We start from the raw sequence: 15,474 nt of genomic DNA, 5'->3' as shown, positions 1-15,474 counted from the left end.
AGAGCAAGGGGTGGAGGGCAGCAAGATGACCATCAAACAGATCTGCTGTTAACAGGGGGCAAGTATCAAGGCCCTTTTTGTGCCGTCTTGTTTGCTCTCTGCGGAATACGTTATGTTTGCCTTGCTGGCCACTTGTGGGATACGTATGAAAGAGCATTTTTCATGCTTAGTGAGTTAATGATTAGCCATGGACAAGTAGCCACTGAGCAATTTGAAATCACAATACAAGGAAGAAAGCACAAACAGAACACCTTTCATCTTCACACGGAAATAAAAGCCTTTTTCTTCTGCCGGGAATTACCCTTCATAAAACTGTGTCACTTGATGCCCTATAATCAAATTCTTCTGTATGTTTGGAAAGACTTTCCTTGGCACCTATCGTTTCCTCTGTTCCACCTGGAATAGGCAGGTAGATCAACAGCCATGGTCAGGAAATGCACGTTCCCATCACTGCACCATGTGTCCAACAGCGCACTCAGTTCAGGCCAAAGACGACAGCTTGGTGAATTGAGAGGCTTGGCTTCTTCTGAGCCATCACTGGGTCCAAACCAGTGGGGAAGGTCAGAAATATTCATCCTGAAGACTATGGACACATTTCAAGAGACACACAGTTTGGTTTGCATCCCCCCAATAGCCATCACTGAGAACAGGAGTTAAATACAGGCTTCATGCAGGAACTCTGCTCTGTGACATAAGGAAGTTTTACTGTGAGTAAGGCAAGAAACTGACACAGGGTGCCCAGAGAAGCTGTGGCTGCCCCATCCCTGGCAGTGTTCAAGGCCAGGTTGGACACAGGGGCTTGGAGCAAGCTGCTCCAGTGGAAGGTGTCCCTGCCTGTGGCAGGGGTTGGAGCTGGAGGAGCTTTAAGGTCCCTTCAACCCAAACCAGGCTGGGATTCTGTGAGAGCTGGTTTTCCTAAGGAGTGGTCTTGGCACCCGGGCTCACAAGTGAATAAACCTTCCTTTCACTGCACGAGCAACAGTGAAAGAGAATATGACCCCACCGCTTAGACTGTTAGAAGCACCATTATCTCCTGGCTGGGGTCAAGTAGGCAGCTTCGCTCTGGGTTGCCACCTGACTCTCATGCTTGCCAGGGCTCGAGGTCTTTTGGACCAGTGTTGGACTTCAGCCTTGTGATAGGCTGCTCTGATTTACAGCATAAACCCAGATACCACTTCTGAGTTTGAACCAAGTCTCTTGTGGTTTGGCCAGAATCACCTTTGATGCTGTGCACACCATTGCCGCTGCCTGCCCAAGGGCCAATGTCCTGGGGGCCTCTGCTCTGACAAGAACAAGGCAGGAAGGCAAGACCAGAGTTATCACCTCTTTCTTCCCCATTCTGTTGCTTGGTAGAACTGATTCAATGCTGCATTTCTCTAGCTCAAGCAGCCACAACCCTTGTATTCTGCAGGCATGAAGATTATTACTTGATCTATTAACTTCATAACCTTGCAAGTGTGATTATTCCTTGACTTCTGTGCCTCTTCCAGGGAATGCAAGCAAAATGACTTCACTAGCATTCATCCTCCTGCTTGCCTTCCTCCCAGCTGAATCTGCAAGAAGCAAATACCCCCCCAAGTCATCAAGTAAGTGTAACCTGCCTGGGGCACTGGTCTTGTGGATGGCCTTAGACTAGAGGTGGCATTACTAAGGGGGGGAGTAGGGTTTAGGGAGAGTCTCTACCCCGCCACTGCTATGGGACCTTTCAGACAGCATGATGCTGCACAGCCCTGGGTCTGCGCTTGCCCTGGTACACCCAACCTGCTCTGCAGTCCCATCAGGTTGTGTAGCACAGCCAACATTTACACCCAACCTGTTCTCTTGCAGTCTTAAGCCCTGTGTTCGGACCACGGCAGGTCTATGGTTTGCTCAATGGGTCCGTCACCGTGACGTGCTTCTACCCTCCCACCGGAGTGAACAGACACGACAGGAAGTACTGGTGCAAGGAAACAGCCAGAGGCTGCTTAACTGTTACCTCCACCAGTGGCTACACTGCTCCAGGCTACAAAGGCAGAGCCTCCATCACTGACAACCGGCAGGAAGAGAGCTTCCAGATCAGCATCTCCAAGCTTACACTGGCAGATGCAGGCACCTACCAGTGCGGTATTGGGATCAACAGCAGAAGTCTCTCCCACAGAGTCAGTCTGGATGTTTCTCAAGGTAATTACATGGGGCTCCATAAAGTAGTATTTTCTTGGGGTTTTCTTTTCCACCCCTTTTTAATAAGGCTCCACAGACAGTCGGTCCAGGGTCTATAAGCTGAAGATGCTCCATGCTTTCAGGGAAGAGCAGTTTCCGTTTTCCCCTGTGCCCTTACAGAAGGAATTTTTGGCCTAAAATTCCAGTATTAAGAAGATCGGATTAAACAGCACTACACTGCTGAGTAAGCGCACAGAGCATGGTGCAAACATGGGACACAGATCATGCTCAGACCAGTAGTGACGCACGATCATATAATATATGATCATAGTAGATCATAATGTATGATCAAAGTAGAGAGAAAGCCTCTGCTAACAAAAGCCTTCAGAGGCCTCTAGGAGTTGTAGTTACAATAGAGCAGGCAGTAGACACTGACGGGTCTCTACACACAGGTTCACATATACCCGAGGGAGCTGAGCTCTTCTACGTGAAGCTGCACAGCACTTTGACCATGACCTGCAGCTTTGGGAGCAATTATGAGAGCGCAAGGAAATTCCTGTGCAGGATGGCTAAAACCGGCTGCTTTAACATCATCGATAGCTATGGGAATGTTGATGAGGATTACACAGGGCGAGCTCTGCTGAGCAACATGAAGGATCCAGGCTCATTCAGCATCATGATCACTCAGATGAATTGGGAAGACTCTGGACTGTACCTGTGTGGGGTCGGTGACTATGGGCAGAATGGAGAAACAAAGGAACTGGATGTGCATGTCTACGAGGGTAAGCTATTCCCTGAAGGTTTTTCCCTTCGCTTCTGCTTCTCTTTGGAAGCATCACTAGCAGTCTCATGTTATTTAACAGGAGCTTCAGCCTCCCTTTGCAGAGTACTGTTATCCCATCCTCTCATCTATATCCTTCTTTCTATTCATTTCGCTGTCGCGTACTCAACCATCACTAATAAAGCTTGTAACAAGACTTAGCGCTCCCAACTATCCATTCTGCCTAGCCCAAAACTCCAGAAAGCAAATTCTGCCTCCCATTTTGAGACAAGCAAACTGTCTTTTCAAGACTTAAACCCTCAGATCTCGAAATGACAGATGCAGGAAGCCACCCTGCCCTTCCCCTACCAATGCCAGGACAGCCTCCTACCATCCACACCTCTGAGCTTCGCCTCACCTTGCTTTAGCCACAATAGCGTTGATCTGATAATATTTATTCTCTTGGGAGAGCAGCACAGGGACAGAAGTCAGACGTGTATAGATGCTCATTGCACTTTTCTCTCCAGAAACTAGCGTTCCTCAAGGAAAGCCCACGATATTTGGAGTAAAAGGAAGTTCAGCAACGTTTGAATGCCGCTATAAACATCTGGAACACTCCTCAGTGAATTACTGGTGCAAGTGGAGACAGAACGGGTGCTATCGGATCATAGACAACTCCGGGTATGTGGCAGGCCCATATGAAGGAAGAGTGGCCATGTATGACAACCCAGACAACCAGACGATCACCATCATCCTGAACCAGCTGAAGGACAGTGACGAAGGCTATTACTGGTGCATGACAGACGAGGAGGAGGAGCAGAAGTCATCAACTGAGCTGAAGATCGTGGAAGGTATGAGTTTGTGCATTGATGGCTCTCTCCCGGCTCAGTAGGCACAAAACAAGGCTCTAAACACCACAAAGTAGCAGATCTGACCTTTTAGGAAGAGATGCAAGGTCAAACTCGGAACTTTTCTCTCATAAGGTGAAGCCTTGTGCCAATCCAGCGGCACCTCAGTGGCTTTCAAACGGCAACACAAGGTTTCAGTTTCATGGGAAAGTGCTCACAAAAGTTTCTCATGGCAGTATTTAAGCCTTGGGAAAAAAAAAACCAACCAAAATCCAAGCCAGCTTTCACCCCGAGATGCGTACACAGCATCCTCAACATGAATTTAGCAATGTAAGGAGATACACCTCCTGGTCCATCTCTAGCAGCACCACTACCTGCTGACTACAGTTCCCACCACTGAAACCACTAACATCAACCTTGATGTTCTGTTGCCTTTGCAGGAGAGCCTGCACTGCAGGGAAAGGGAGAAGTAGAGGCACAGGAGGGTTCCCAGCTCAACTTAACTTGCTCGTACCCGTGTCGGTACTACTCCTACCAGAAGTACTGGTGCAAGTGGAGCAGCACCAGCTGCACCCCTCTGCCTGCTTCTGACCAAAGGCAGCCGGGGCCCGACGTTACGTGTGACACCGATGACAAGACCGTTATCCTGAGCTTTGACTCGGTGGCAAAGTCGGACCAAGGCTGGTACTGGTGTGGTGTGAAGCGCAATGGGCTCTACGGAGAAACCATGGCAGTGTACCTGTCCGTGACCGCAGGTGAGCTCCAAGGCAAAGGCAGGCACGGGTTTCCCTGCCTTCCTTCCGCTGAGAGGGAAGTCTTCTCCACAGCCACTAGGCTGCAGCACCTCAAAGCAGTAGGGCTGCCGTCCAGGCACGGAGATGCCGCGATCACCCCGATTCTGCACTTGTCATGGATGTTTTCGTTCTCCCGTTGGTTTTCACCTCCCAATCGTTAAAAAAGCCCCCAGTCTAAAAATCACTTCCTTCCACACCGGTTTTACTTTTTAACCCTGTTCTCACTAATTATTGCTATTACAATTTGTGGCATAGAACCACAGAATAGTGAAGGTTGGAAAGGACCTTAAGATTACCTAATTCCACCCCGTGCCGTGTGCAGGGACCCCTTCCACTGGAGCAGCTTGCTCCAAGCCCCTGTGTCCAACCTGGCCTTGAACACTGCCAGGGATGGGGCAGCCACAGCTTCTCTGGGCACCCTGGGCCAGCGCCTCAGCACCCTCACAGGGAAGAGCTTCTGCCTAAGAGCTCAGCTCAGTCTCCCCTCTGGCAGGTTCAAGCCATTCCCCTTGGCCTGTCCCTACAGGCCCTTGTCCAAAGCCCCTCTCCAAGTTTCCTGCAGCCCCTTTAGGCACTGGAAGTCTGTTCTAAGGTCTTTTTCCTGAGCCAATGCACAGCCAAAATCCACCTCAGTGCCACATCCACCAAATACACCCAATGAGCTTGTGTCCCCATTTCTGTGCATGCCATTAACATCCCTGCTTCCCTGGGTGGTACAGGAGGCAGTGCTGGCCACAGCCTGGAGTCCCTGGATGCTGATGTCCCCAGCCCTCCTGAGGGTGATTTCACTCCCCAAGGAAGAGCCAACAACGCTGCCTCTGAAAGGTTAGTTCTCTCCAAGGCTGTCGTTTGTCATTTCTTATACTAATATTAATACATATATTTCTATTAACCCACTTTGGGTGCTGGGTTTGCGCGCTGCATGTGTGGTTGAGCAGCACAGAAATTCTTGCCCCCAAAGAACTTAAAACATCAGAGGAAAACAAATAATAGTTCCAACAAAAGGCAAAATTACTTGGAATTCATCTCTAGCTCAAGCAAATACAGCCCCAGAAGGAATGGTTGGAGATTCCGGGTACAGAAAAACTCATTGAAAATACTTCTGTCAGGATCAGAGTTTTCCTTCACATGTTTATAACCAAGCTCCTGATGTAGATGCTTTGGCACAACCTCTGTCTTGCAGATTTATTTGGTTACCAGCTGATTCTATGTGTTAGGATCCAGTTCATTAGTCAAATTGCATCCTGCTCACTCAGATTTACCACACTGTAGAGGGTTTAGACTGCTGGGCATTCGGATACATTATTCAGTCTTGAATAATTCAACAAAGATAATGTATTTCACTGCTTAGTGATCTATCTTTCCTTCCCTTGCAGCCCTAATCAAAGCGGCCCCAATACACTTCTGTTAGTCCTGGCCCCTGTTGGTGCTGTGCTCATCATCATTGTGACAGCTTTTGCTGTGTTTAAATACAGGCAGATGAAGAGATCTGGTGAGTCCCTGCTCTGCTTCCTGTAGTCTCTTAAAACCTCATATTAAGGTTATATTAATACCAAGATGAAGGTGATAACTTGTGTGTGCTGGGCTGAGCTGCCCCCCTTGTACCCCCCATGCAGACAAAGGACCCCACTTTTCCCACTGGCCCCCTCCATACATCCCCATCACACACAGTGCCTGGGCTGAGGCAGAGACCAGGCACCACGTCTCCTCGCACAGAGGCTGTTGGGATGCTGATGCGCTTGCACCGACTCTGAACAAGCCCACAGGGTACTTATCTCCTCCCTCTTAACAGACCTGGTGTCCGTTGGGAGCTACAGGACAAACATCAGCATGTCAGACTTCGAGAGCGTAAAGGACTATGGTGCGAGCAATAACGCCTGCGTGAAAGAGACCCAGGAGACTCGGATAGGAGGGGACGGTAGGTGCTGACCGCTGGGATGCTCTCCAGCCCCAGGGGTTGCAGAAGGGCCCTATGAAAGCCACAAAACCACCCCCCGATGGCCTCTGCACCCCTACACCTCCCTTTCTCTCCCTGCAGAGTTCGTCACCACCGCGGCCGCCCCAGAAAGTGCTGCTGAGACAAAGAAGGCAAAAAGGGTAAGAGGAGACAGGAGAGAGCCCCCTGACCTGGGAGACACCAGCACAGCCCTTCAGCCTCTGCCCAAGCAGCTGCTCCCCTCCCAGGGGCCTTATTTATACCCAGATGCTCCCAACTAACCTGGATCCAGCACCTGATGCAGATCAGCCTCTGAGGGGGACCTTAACCCTTTCCTGACCCCGTGTTTTAGCAGACAGTAATAGCAGTCACCTTGCTTCAACCAGTTCATGCAGTCAGCTCCAGGAAGCATCAGGAAGGTTAGGGTTGGGTTGCCATCATAAATATGACATACTTGGATGATCTTCCCCCCCTCAGGCACAGGGCACAGGGGTAGGTAAGGAGGTCTCTCCCATTTGACTTGCTCCTGTGGCCCCTTGGGTTAGATCATGATTGAGTGGCACCACTCAGCAGCAGCAGAAGGTGCCAGATGCAAGCCCTCCTTGTTCAAAGTCCCTAACCAAAGGCAGCGTGTAGGTGATTTAAGTGCCAAGAGCTGAACTGGAGAAACAGAGGAAACTATCAGGAAACCAGTAAAACCCAGCAGCTTTAGGACAGGTGAGCTGGGTGCCATCACGCAGTGACAGGCACGACACAGAGCCCCAAACCTGCAGCATCTGGGGTCTCCCCATGGCTGAGCAAAGGCATGATGCTTTCACATTGGTGTGCAGTCTGCCTGCATCACCCTGAGAAGCTCACAGCCCGAAACCACTGCCCTTTCCCCCACCACGTGCGGCTGTGGGTCTGCAGCCACCTCACAGTGTCCTCCTGTCCTTCCCATAGAGCTCCAAGGAGGATGCTGACCTTGCCTACTCCGCGTTCCTCCTCACCTCCAGCAGCATCGTGCAGGGCAGCTCTGAGGGGGATGCTGCTGCCCCAGAGGTGTCCCCTCAGATCTGAATGTGAGGGACTGAAATGCGACAGCGACTGAGACCAGCTCTACCCTGAGGACCAGAGCAAGACATCAGCAAGCAGCCCTGGCCCTTGCTCCCGCAATTTGCTACAGCTTGACCTTTTTTATTGCCTAAATTCAGCTTTTGCTCTTTTATTTTCCCCTCTCCTTTTCTTTTAAAGGCATCTGGAAAACCCTCTAGAACCACATTTCCCACTTGATTCCTCTAAGCTTTCTCACCCAGAGGGCAGTGCCTGCAGACCAGACACGGTCTGAAGTGCTTTTGGACACAAGCAATAAAGAATGCCACTAGCTTTCAGCAGACCAGGGGACACGCAGTCCATGGGACAGCATGGGGAGAGCACACCTGAACTGTGCAGTAATGGTGCAATGGGGAGAGGTGGAGGAGGGCTTTCCCCTCCTTTTACTGCAGCATTAAAGCATCACATCTAGTGTTGCAAACAACATGGGATGGTAGAAGAAACCTGCACTTAATGGAAATAAATACCCTGCAGATAAAGTAATGTAGGTAGCAGTAATGATGGAGTTGGTAGCTCAGCAAGGTGCTAGGCAATGGTTGGTTGTGTCAGTCTGCAGATGCAGAGTTTTCATCAAGGATAAACCCCAAATTATGCCCGCATCATGGACCTCCCACAGTAAGCACTGAGATGAGCAGGAGGGCAGCAGCTCCAGTGGGATTTGTGTTTACAGGGCTGCTCTCACATCCATGTTACAAAAGTTACTGATAGCAAGGTTGGGACCTCAGATACAGAATCCCAGCCTGGTTTGGGTTGAAGGGACCTTAAAGCTCCTCCAGCTCCAACCCCTGCCACAGGCAGAGACACCTTCCACTAGAGCAGCTTGCTCCAAGCCCCATCCAGCCTGGCCTGGTTGTCAGGTTATAGCTCATCTCCCTCATCACCTGGGCTGCATCTCATGCAGGATGGTGGGAAGGAGGCTGGATACTGGAAAAGCTGTGGAGTGCCCGGGACAGGTCTGCACCTGCCTGGAGTTGCTGGAAATGAATGAATGATTCTGGTGCAATAAGCAAGGAGTGCACTTGGGAAGTGTCCCCAGGGGGAAGCTGTCATAAAGCTCCAGGAGAAAACCCCTTTTGCTCTCCCTTTGAAACCCGTTTCCTCTTCAGCCTGCCCGCCGGCATCCTTCCCTCAGCTCCACTCCTCCTGCACCGTGCTGGGAGCCACAGGGATGAGCGGAATGCCCAGAGACGTGCAGGGGCTGAGCCAGGGAAGCGTGCATGGACTGAGGCATGCAACCCCCTGTGCAGGAAATCATCAGTGAGATAGGATCAATAATCCCTGTGACAGATTAAGCTGAGGAGACGGAATAAACCCCATGCTTCTCACTCAATCTGTGACCCAGAGCCCACCATGATCCATGCGAAGATCCACAAGGACCTCCCCAAGTAGCCCCATCTCCTTCACCAGGCAGCTCACCAAACACACCAACTGATTTCCTTTGGTCAGTGACAAGCTGTGGTACCTCACTGCATCACTGCTTCATTCCTAAAGGCTTTTTCTTCAACACAAAATCCCGGTATGTTGAAGATACCTGTCATTCTTCAACGGCTGATTTCCGGGGTGAGGGTATCATGAACACTGATAGAGCATGGAGGGACGCGTTCACCCATTCATGCCCTAGCACCAGGATAAGCAAAAACCATGCTGCAAAAATCCATGAGAAAGCAAATTATGGGAATCCAAGACCTGAAAGACTTTCCTTTGGCAAAAGCAAGTATTTGAGGAAGGATCATGAGCAATGAAGGAGATCTTTCACTTGACAGTGAACCACCAAATCCCGCTCAGGGTGAAGCACATGTAGATGTGCTGTAGGCAAATGCTGGTGAGCTCACCCTGCCAGGTCACCACCGAGCCTTTTAGGGAAGGGACAAGGAGCCTCCTCCTCCTCCTGTTCTGTTGGTGCCCCATGAAAGGTGCAGCGCCCACCAGACTGACACAAGGCTCTGGCAATGCCGGTTTGCTGCCAGAGGTCTGTGATGGGGATGAAACCAAAGCAGTACCTAGGTTCTCCTTGAGGACAGGAAGAACTTATTCCATAATAACAAAGTCTATCCTCTAATCTTACTCAAGCCTTATGTCTCATGGATGTAATAGCAAAGACTTTATCACTTGAAATGTTAGGACTAGAGTGCTACCAAGGTTTGCACTGGCTGCATTTACCTGGGCCCTGACACCGAGTGTGCATAACACCTCCTGGCTGCATGGAGAGAGCACTTGGGTGCTCTTCGTTCATTTACTAATGCATTAGGCCTCTGTGATTTGCAGATACTGCAGCAATATGTATTTATATATCAACATCTTTTGGGAAAACACATTAGAAAAGGGATTTAGAGCATGCAGAACCAGTGGGTACCAGCAATGTGTGCGCAGGTGGTGATGCCTGGAAAAGGCCCAGATGGGTGGAAACAGACCAAAACTATCCATAATGCACAATAAAAATGGTCTAAGGGACAAGGAGGGGTGATTTAGTATCACTCAGGTCTGAACTTGGCTGTCTCTGGCGTGCCAGGAAGGATGCATCACCTCTGGGACGACTGCATTACCAGGAGTGACAGTATCTGCTATGAAAGGGCACCCCAGTGAATTCAGAAAGTTTCATCAACAAGAAACATGTAATTCCTCAGAATCTGGACAGACTCATCATGGTTTCCAGTGGGGTTTATTTACAGTAATTGTAACAGGTTTCCACAAAGCTTACTACTGTCAGTAAATTACATAGTACACGCATGAACCTTTTTCTATTCAGCAACCACATATCTCGTGTGCGAACTGTTCTTCTACTGATAAGGCACAAAATATCATCTCAAAAGGAAACACAGATTTCTAAGGCCTGACATACCTGCTAGGACCCATTCTGGGAAGCATTTCTCACCCTCTGAACCTCATTTCAACCAGATCACGCAGCAGCAGCAGCCACATAAGACTGAGCACACATTTATGGGCACTGCTCTGCAGCATTAACTACACCACAGCCATTCCAGCAGTCATGAATATACATTCCCTATACAAAAAAATGATAATTTAACCAATATTTTTATGAAATGATCACAGTTTATGTCTGCAGCAAGAGAAACCCTATGAGATCTTCTCTTGGAGAGCATCCTTTGATAGAAGGCTGACTCACACTCACAGTGGGTGCTATGCTCATTTGATCAGCCTTGATATTTCCACCTTCAGGCAAGGCTCTGCTGATGCATTCACCTACGTACCCAGCTCGTAAAACACTCAGTGTCTGACTGAACACAGCTGCAATCAGTGGGATTCTGCGGTGGTACAGCACATTGTCTTCCTGCTCACCACTGGTGTGTGCAATGTGCCAGCAGCTTCCTTAGCCCCAGCCTTTGGTGGGTTGTTAACACCTTCTGCTCCCTGAGACTTCTCCATCCAATCTAGTAGGATGTCCAGCTCACCCAGGGATTTCATTGCTGCGGATGTGACGTTTAGCTGAAAGGATATAAAGGATCAAGTTGCAAGCAAAGATGAGTACAACCCATTGTAAGGAGAATCTGAATATCTTTACCAATTACAAGCCTTAGTCATCTACTTACCCCTTCATAATTTGCAAGTATTTGCTTAAATTTCTCAGTGGATTCCTCTCCACACATGCACTTGTTTTGCTCATGCTAGAAAAATAACAGAGAATTAATTCATTTGAGGGGTTAATTGTGAACAAATCAGAGAAAAGTTGGAATTTGCAGCCTGACACCTTGTTAAACCGTGGAAAAGGTCCTTAAATCAGACTCCAGCAAGGAACAGAGTTTACTTCAAGAGGCAGAGGGACAGGATAAATATTGTTCTTGAGAACTAACGTGGGAGTTTGCTGGTGAGTGGGCAAGTATAAAAACTTCCCAGTGAGCAGATGCACTCCTCACATCACGCTGCTTTGTATCCTTGTTAAAACCATCTTTATAAATAGTCTGCATCTTTGTGTTTAGGTTTATTTATACACCAAGTACTAGGAGACGAAACTAAACTGTAGCAATACCCAAGACTTACGCACTGCCCGAGTGTCCTCTTCATGCTGAGGAAGGAGTTGGCTATGCTGCTGATCTTTCGGTTGATGTATGAATCCTCGGTCTTGCAGTGCTTGAAGACTTTGTCCACGTAGAAGTTGAAGAGGTGATAGGTGATGCAGCACCTATCTGAAGACTTAAGGGATAAAATCCATTTATAAAAGGTCTTCCAAAGTGCTAGAAACAGATAATGACCAACTTTTCTGTCCCCATCTCGAATAAACCACCTCTAACATCAAGCATGGTAGCTGAGCGCAGGGGTAAGTTTTGATTCAGATAAAGCTTTTCTCAGTGATGCTTGATGTAAACTGATTATATACATAGGGAATTATTTTAGACTGCTTCTCCAGGACTTCCATCCTCAGCAAGTCTCATTGAGTCAACAAAATACATAGCTGATTTCCCTGCCCATGGCAGGGGGTTGGAACTAGATGATCTCTAAGGTCCCTTCCAACCCAAACCATTCTTTGTAGCTAGGTATTAGAGGCTGAGATCTGAAGCAGTGTTCCATGTCTAGCACTTTTGAGTGTAAGAGAGCTGAACACTATTTAGTTATAATATATTTCACCTCCCAAGATCACGTTCATCTGCTTTTGGCTTCTATAGTAGCTTTCCACCCAAAACCTGATTCGCTTTGCTATGCTTCTGCTGATCAAGGCAGCAGGGAGTGCAGCGAAGGCTTCTGTAACTGGAGCATCACATGCAACAACAAGAAGAAAATCTCTGCCCACCATTCCTGGAAAGACAGTCAGGGTGAAAGCCCCGGAGCAGGAAGCGGCAGTGGGACACCCACCTCCTTTCGCATACGTGATCCACATCACTTTATCCTCCCTGACTTGCCTGGTTTCATAGCAACTTAGAAGTAGTCACGGTATTGAACAACTTCCCCAGAAGCCCTGAGCTTCACCTCATCACCGGTGTCAGGATGCTAGCTGGCCAACATCATTCAGAGAAGAACTGGAGACATGATAAGGACACCTACCTTAACCTTGTGCAGAGAGTGCGGGTGGGACAAAATGCTCAGGGTCCTGATGGGGTCTCTGGCTTGCTGCATGGAACAAGACAGAGATGGTGATGGACATGCTGGCTCTAGAGGGGCTTCAGAAGCCACCAACTAAAGAGCTTCCCCAGCTCTACAAGAGTGTGGAGCATTACTTACAATGTTGGCTTTAATTGCAGTGAAGCCAAGCCTGATCTCAGTCATGCTCATTGAAACCCTGCAGCGTCCAAAGTGGAAGATTCTGTTCCCAGCTGTCGGCATCAGATTCAACCAGCACGACACGGAGAAGAGGCAGAGGAAGAAGTGGGATCCCTTCATGCTGCTGCAGGATGCCAGCACAGACCTGCTCAAGGAAGACAATATTGCCTCGTTATGTTCCCTAAATAACACAATTGTGATGCTTGTGAAAATGCACAAATTTTATATAGCACTTGTACATGCACACACGTACTAAAAACCCCACACTGACTGGTATATCCTACCCATTTCTTTTTTATTCCCCAAGTGCAAGAGGGAAAATCAACCAAACACGAATATTAAACAGAAGATTTCAAAGAAGAAAAAAGCAGTTAAATATTGCATGTAAATAGACAGTTATTAAGACAATTAATCATAAAAGTAAATACAGATAAATTACATTACTGCAGCAGGAGGCAACTGCAACTGAGACCAGCAGATCCCAAAGTCTGATCCCAAAAGAAAATGCTTCTCCTTAGAAATACCATATTTCAAACAAAAGTTGTGAGCACTGAAAATTAAGGTTATTAATGAAAAACAAAGCCCTTTTAGAGACACTTTATAGGAATACAAGGGAATACGTATAAGCACATAGAGTGTTTTACCTGGTTCTATGATGTAGGTTCACACGTCTCGCTGGATTCTGACCTGAAGAGCTCCAAAGAACGCGGTTTTATCCAGGAATCAGGAGGAAATAACTCTTGGATTGACTTTTGGAATTTTCCTTGCTTTTCCCAGCATGTATTTCCCCTTGTAATTTACTGAATTAATGAGCTAGTGAAAGGGACCAGCTCCCTCACCCACAGGTGCTTCCCTCACCTACAGAGGCGGGAAATCTTGGCATTGTCGTGTCATCTTCCGTTCGGGAAGAAGGACTCTGCCAAAAGGAGGGACCATCATGGGGGTTACATTCCCAAAAAGCCAAGCTTGAGTCCTGCCCCCAGCGTAAAACCCATTGCCAAACCCCTCCTGGAAAGGAGCCATTCCCAGCTCATCACAGAGGCGCTGGGATGCGGGAAGCTGAGCAGCATCCCCCCCTGCCCCGGGGATGCCAGTGGTCCAAACAGCCCAGGGCTCCTGGCAATAGGACACGTGGTGCACTAGGAAAGTAGCATGATTCAGGAAGTTGGCAGGACCTTTCTCCATCACTGTCCTGGCACATGGGGCCTTCACCTGCCAGGTACAGGGAGCCCTGCTCTCAGGCTTGCTCCTCAGGTGGATGGACACACATCTCCATCAGCATGTCCCTGGTATTCGGAGACCGGAGATGTGAGAGGCAGGGCTTTGGCGTGACACAGCCAGAAGTCTCTTGGTTTTCAGGACCACGGGTGATCATAATGCACAGTCCAAAGTTATCAGCCTGCAGAAGGACAGAAACCTCATTCAAACCTTTGAGCATCCACCAGCCCAGGAGCTGCAAAGCCTGTGACTACCCTGCCGCAAGCATTAGCTGCTGAGCAGAACTGGTGTAGACAGGGCCCTTGAGCAGACCAGGCATGTTCTCATATCAACATTTCAGATCCATACTGTCCCCAGAGATCCAGGTCTGCCAGCTGAGGCGTGTTGTCACATGAATGTGGCACTAATGGAGCAAAACCCAGGCTGGTTCACCATGCTGTTGGCTCTGAGGCCAGTTTGGTTGTTTCTGGTGATAGCAAAGTTCAACATACAAACAAGAATGAGCAGTGTAAAAGCTCCTTCAACTACCTGCACCCAGAAGGGGAAGCCAGATGAACTTAGAGGGCATGGAGATGGCAGAACACCTCTCTGTGAGTGAGAACAGCAGCCTGAGCATGTGGCTGTTGCAATGCAAGTGTCTGCTATGTGCCATTGCCTGTGGGCCGAGGCTGTTCTACAGAGATTTGCTGGGTGAGTAATTTATTGATACCCAAGCTCAATGCTGAGCATATATCCGTCACCAGGGGACGACTAGGCAAATAGACTTTATGCCCAGGCTAGTCATAGGATTGCATAGAGTATTGCTGAAACTGCCCCAAGTGCAGCAACCATATGCTTCCCTCACCCTTGAGCCTTCACACTGTCAAAGAGCCAAAAGGCAGGTCCAAATCTGCATTTGCCTGTGCTGAGGTGTTGGAGGGATTCTCAGCAGCACAAGGCTGGCAATCTCTGCCTTCCTCCCCCAATTCCCAGCTGCTGCTTGGAATTGCAGCTAAAGTTTCACTTGGAGCAGAGGAAGCGGCACCGCAGCGTTCCCAGGTTCCCGGTGCACACCCAGCCTTGGTGAGGAAAGCAGGCAAGAGGCAATGGGTTCTTACTTCATTATGTAAATTGCAGATGGTTTTTTCCTGTTGGTAACTGAGCTGCCTCTCAGGTCAGCCAAATGCCAGCAGGCAACAGCCATGGGGTAAAAACTGCCAGGCTGGTGGAGGAAAGATGCTGGGGTGATACAGAAATGGGACTGAAATGTCGTATTAGCAGGGTCGAGGGCCTTGCTCCGTTGTAGACCCCTGCATGGTCCTGGGTGGGCGCTCCTTGGCCTCTCCATCCTGTCACTGACCATTTGCACCGCAGAGGCTACAGCATGACCCTTGCCGTAAGGGCAAGGAGGAGAATAACCACAGCAGCACAGAGGAAACCCATCCAGGTAGGTTTCAGATGGGGGTTTAAGTGTATGTACAATGATGGAGGTTGATT

The 15,474-nt window shown here is 48.9% G+C and overlaps 2 protein-coding genes across 2 annotated transcripts; one reads left to right on the top strand and one right to left on the bottom strand.

The window, feature by feature from the left end:
* Positions 1-1,504: 1,504 nt before the first annotated feature.
* PIGR (polymeric immunoglobulin receptor) lies at positions 1,505-7,536 on the top strand (the record flags this gene model as incomplete). Its single annotated transcript, XM_080632906.1, has 10 exons — positions 1,505-1,586; positions 1,828-2,160; positions 2,592-2,921; positions 3,427-3,750; positions 4,188-4,502; positions 5,261-5,366; positions 5,918-6,033; positions 6,334-6,459; positions 6,580-6,638; positions 7,420-7,536. 10 exons carry the CDS (start codon positions 1,505-1,507, stop codon positions 7,534-7,536), a joined length of 1,908 nt encoding a protein of 635 aa, XP_080489032.1.
* A 3,285-nt stretch (positions 7,537-10,821) lies between these two features.
* On the bottom strand, positions 10,822-12,900 carry LOC308229093 (interleukin-20-like; the record flags this gene model as incomplete). The annotated part of the gene is made up of 5 exons (XM_080632905.1): positions 10,822-11,013; positions 11,118-11,192; positions 11,566-11,718; positions 12,565-12,630; positions 12,742-12,900. The coding sequence occupies 5 exons, from the start codon at positions 12,898-12,900 to the stop codon at positions 10,822-10,824; spliced, it is 645 nt and encodes a 214-aa protein (XP_080489031.1).
* Between the last annotated feature and the right edge of the window lie 2,574 nt (positions 12,901-15,474).

The sequence above is a fragment of the Psittacula echo genome (assembly GCF_963264785.1).
Source record: "Psittacula echo genome assembly, chromosome: 22".
Taxonomy (NCBI): Eukaryota; Metazoa; Chordata; class Aves; order Psittaciformes; family Psittacidae; genus Psittacula; species Psittacula echo.
The sequence above is the reverse complement of the archived record's forward strand: the minus strand, read 5'-3'. Positions and strand labels throughout refer to the sequence as shown.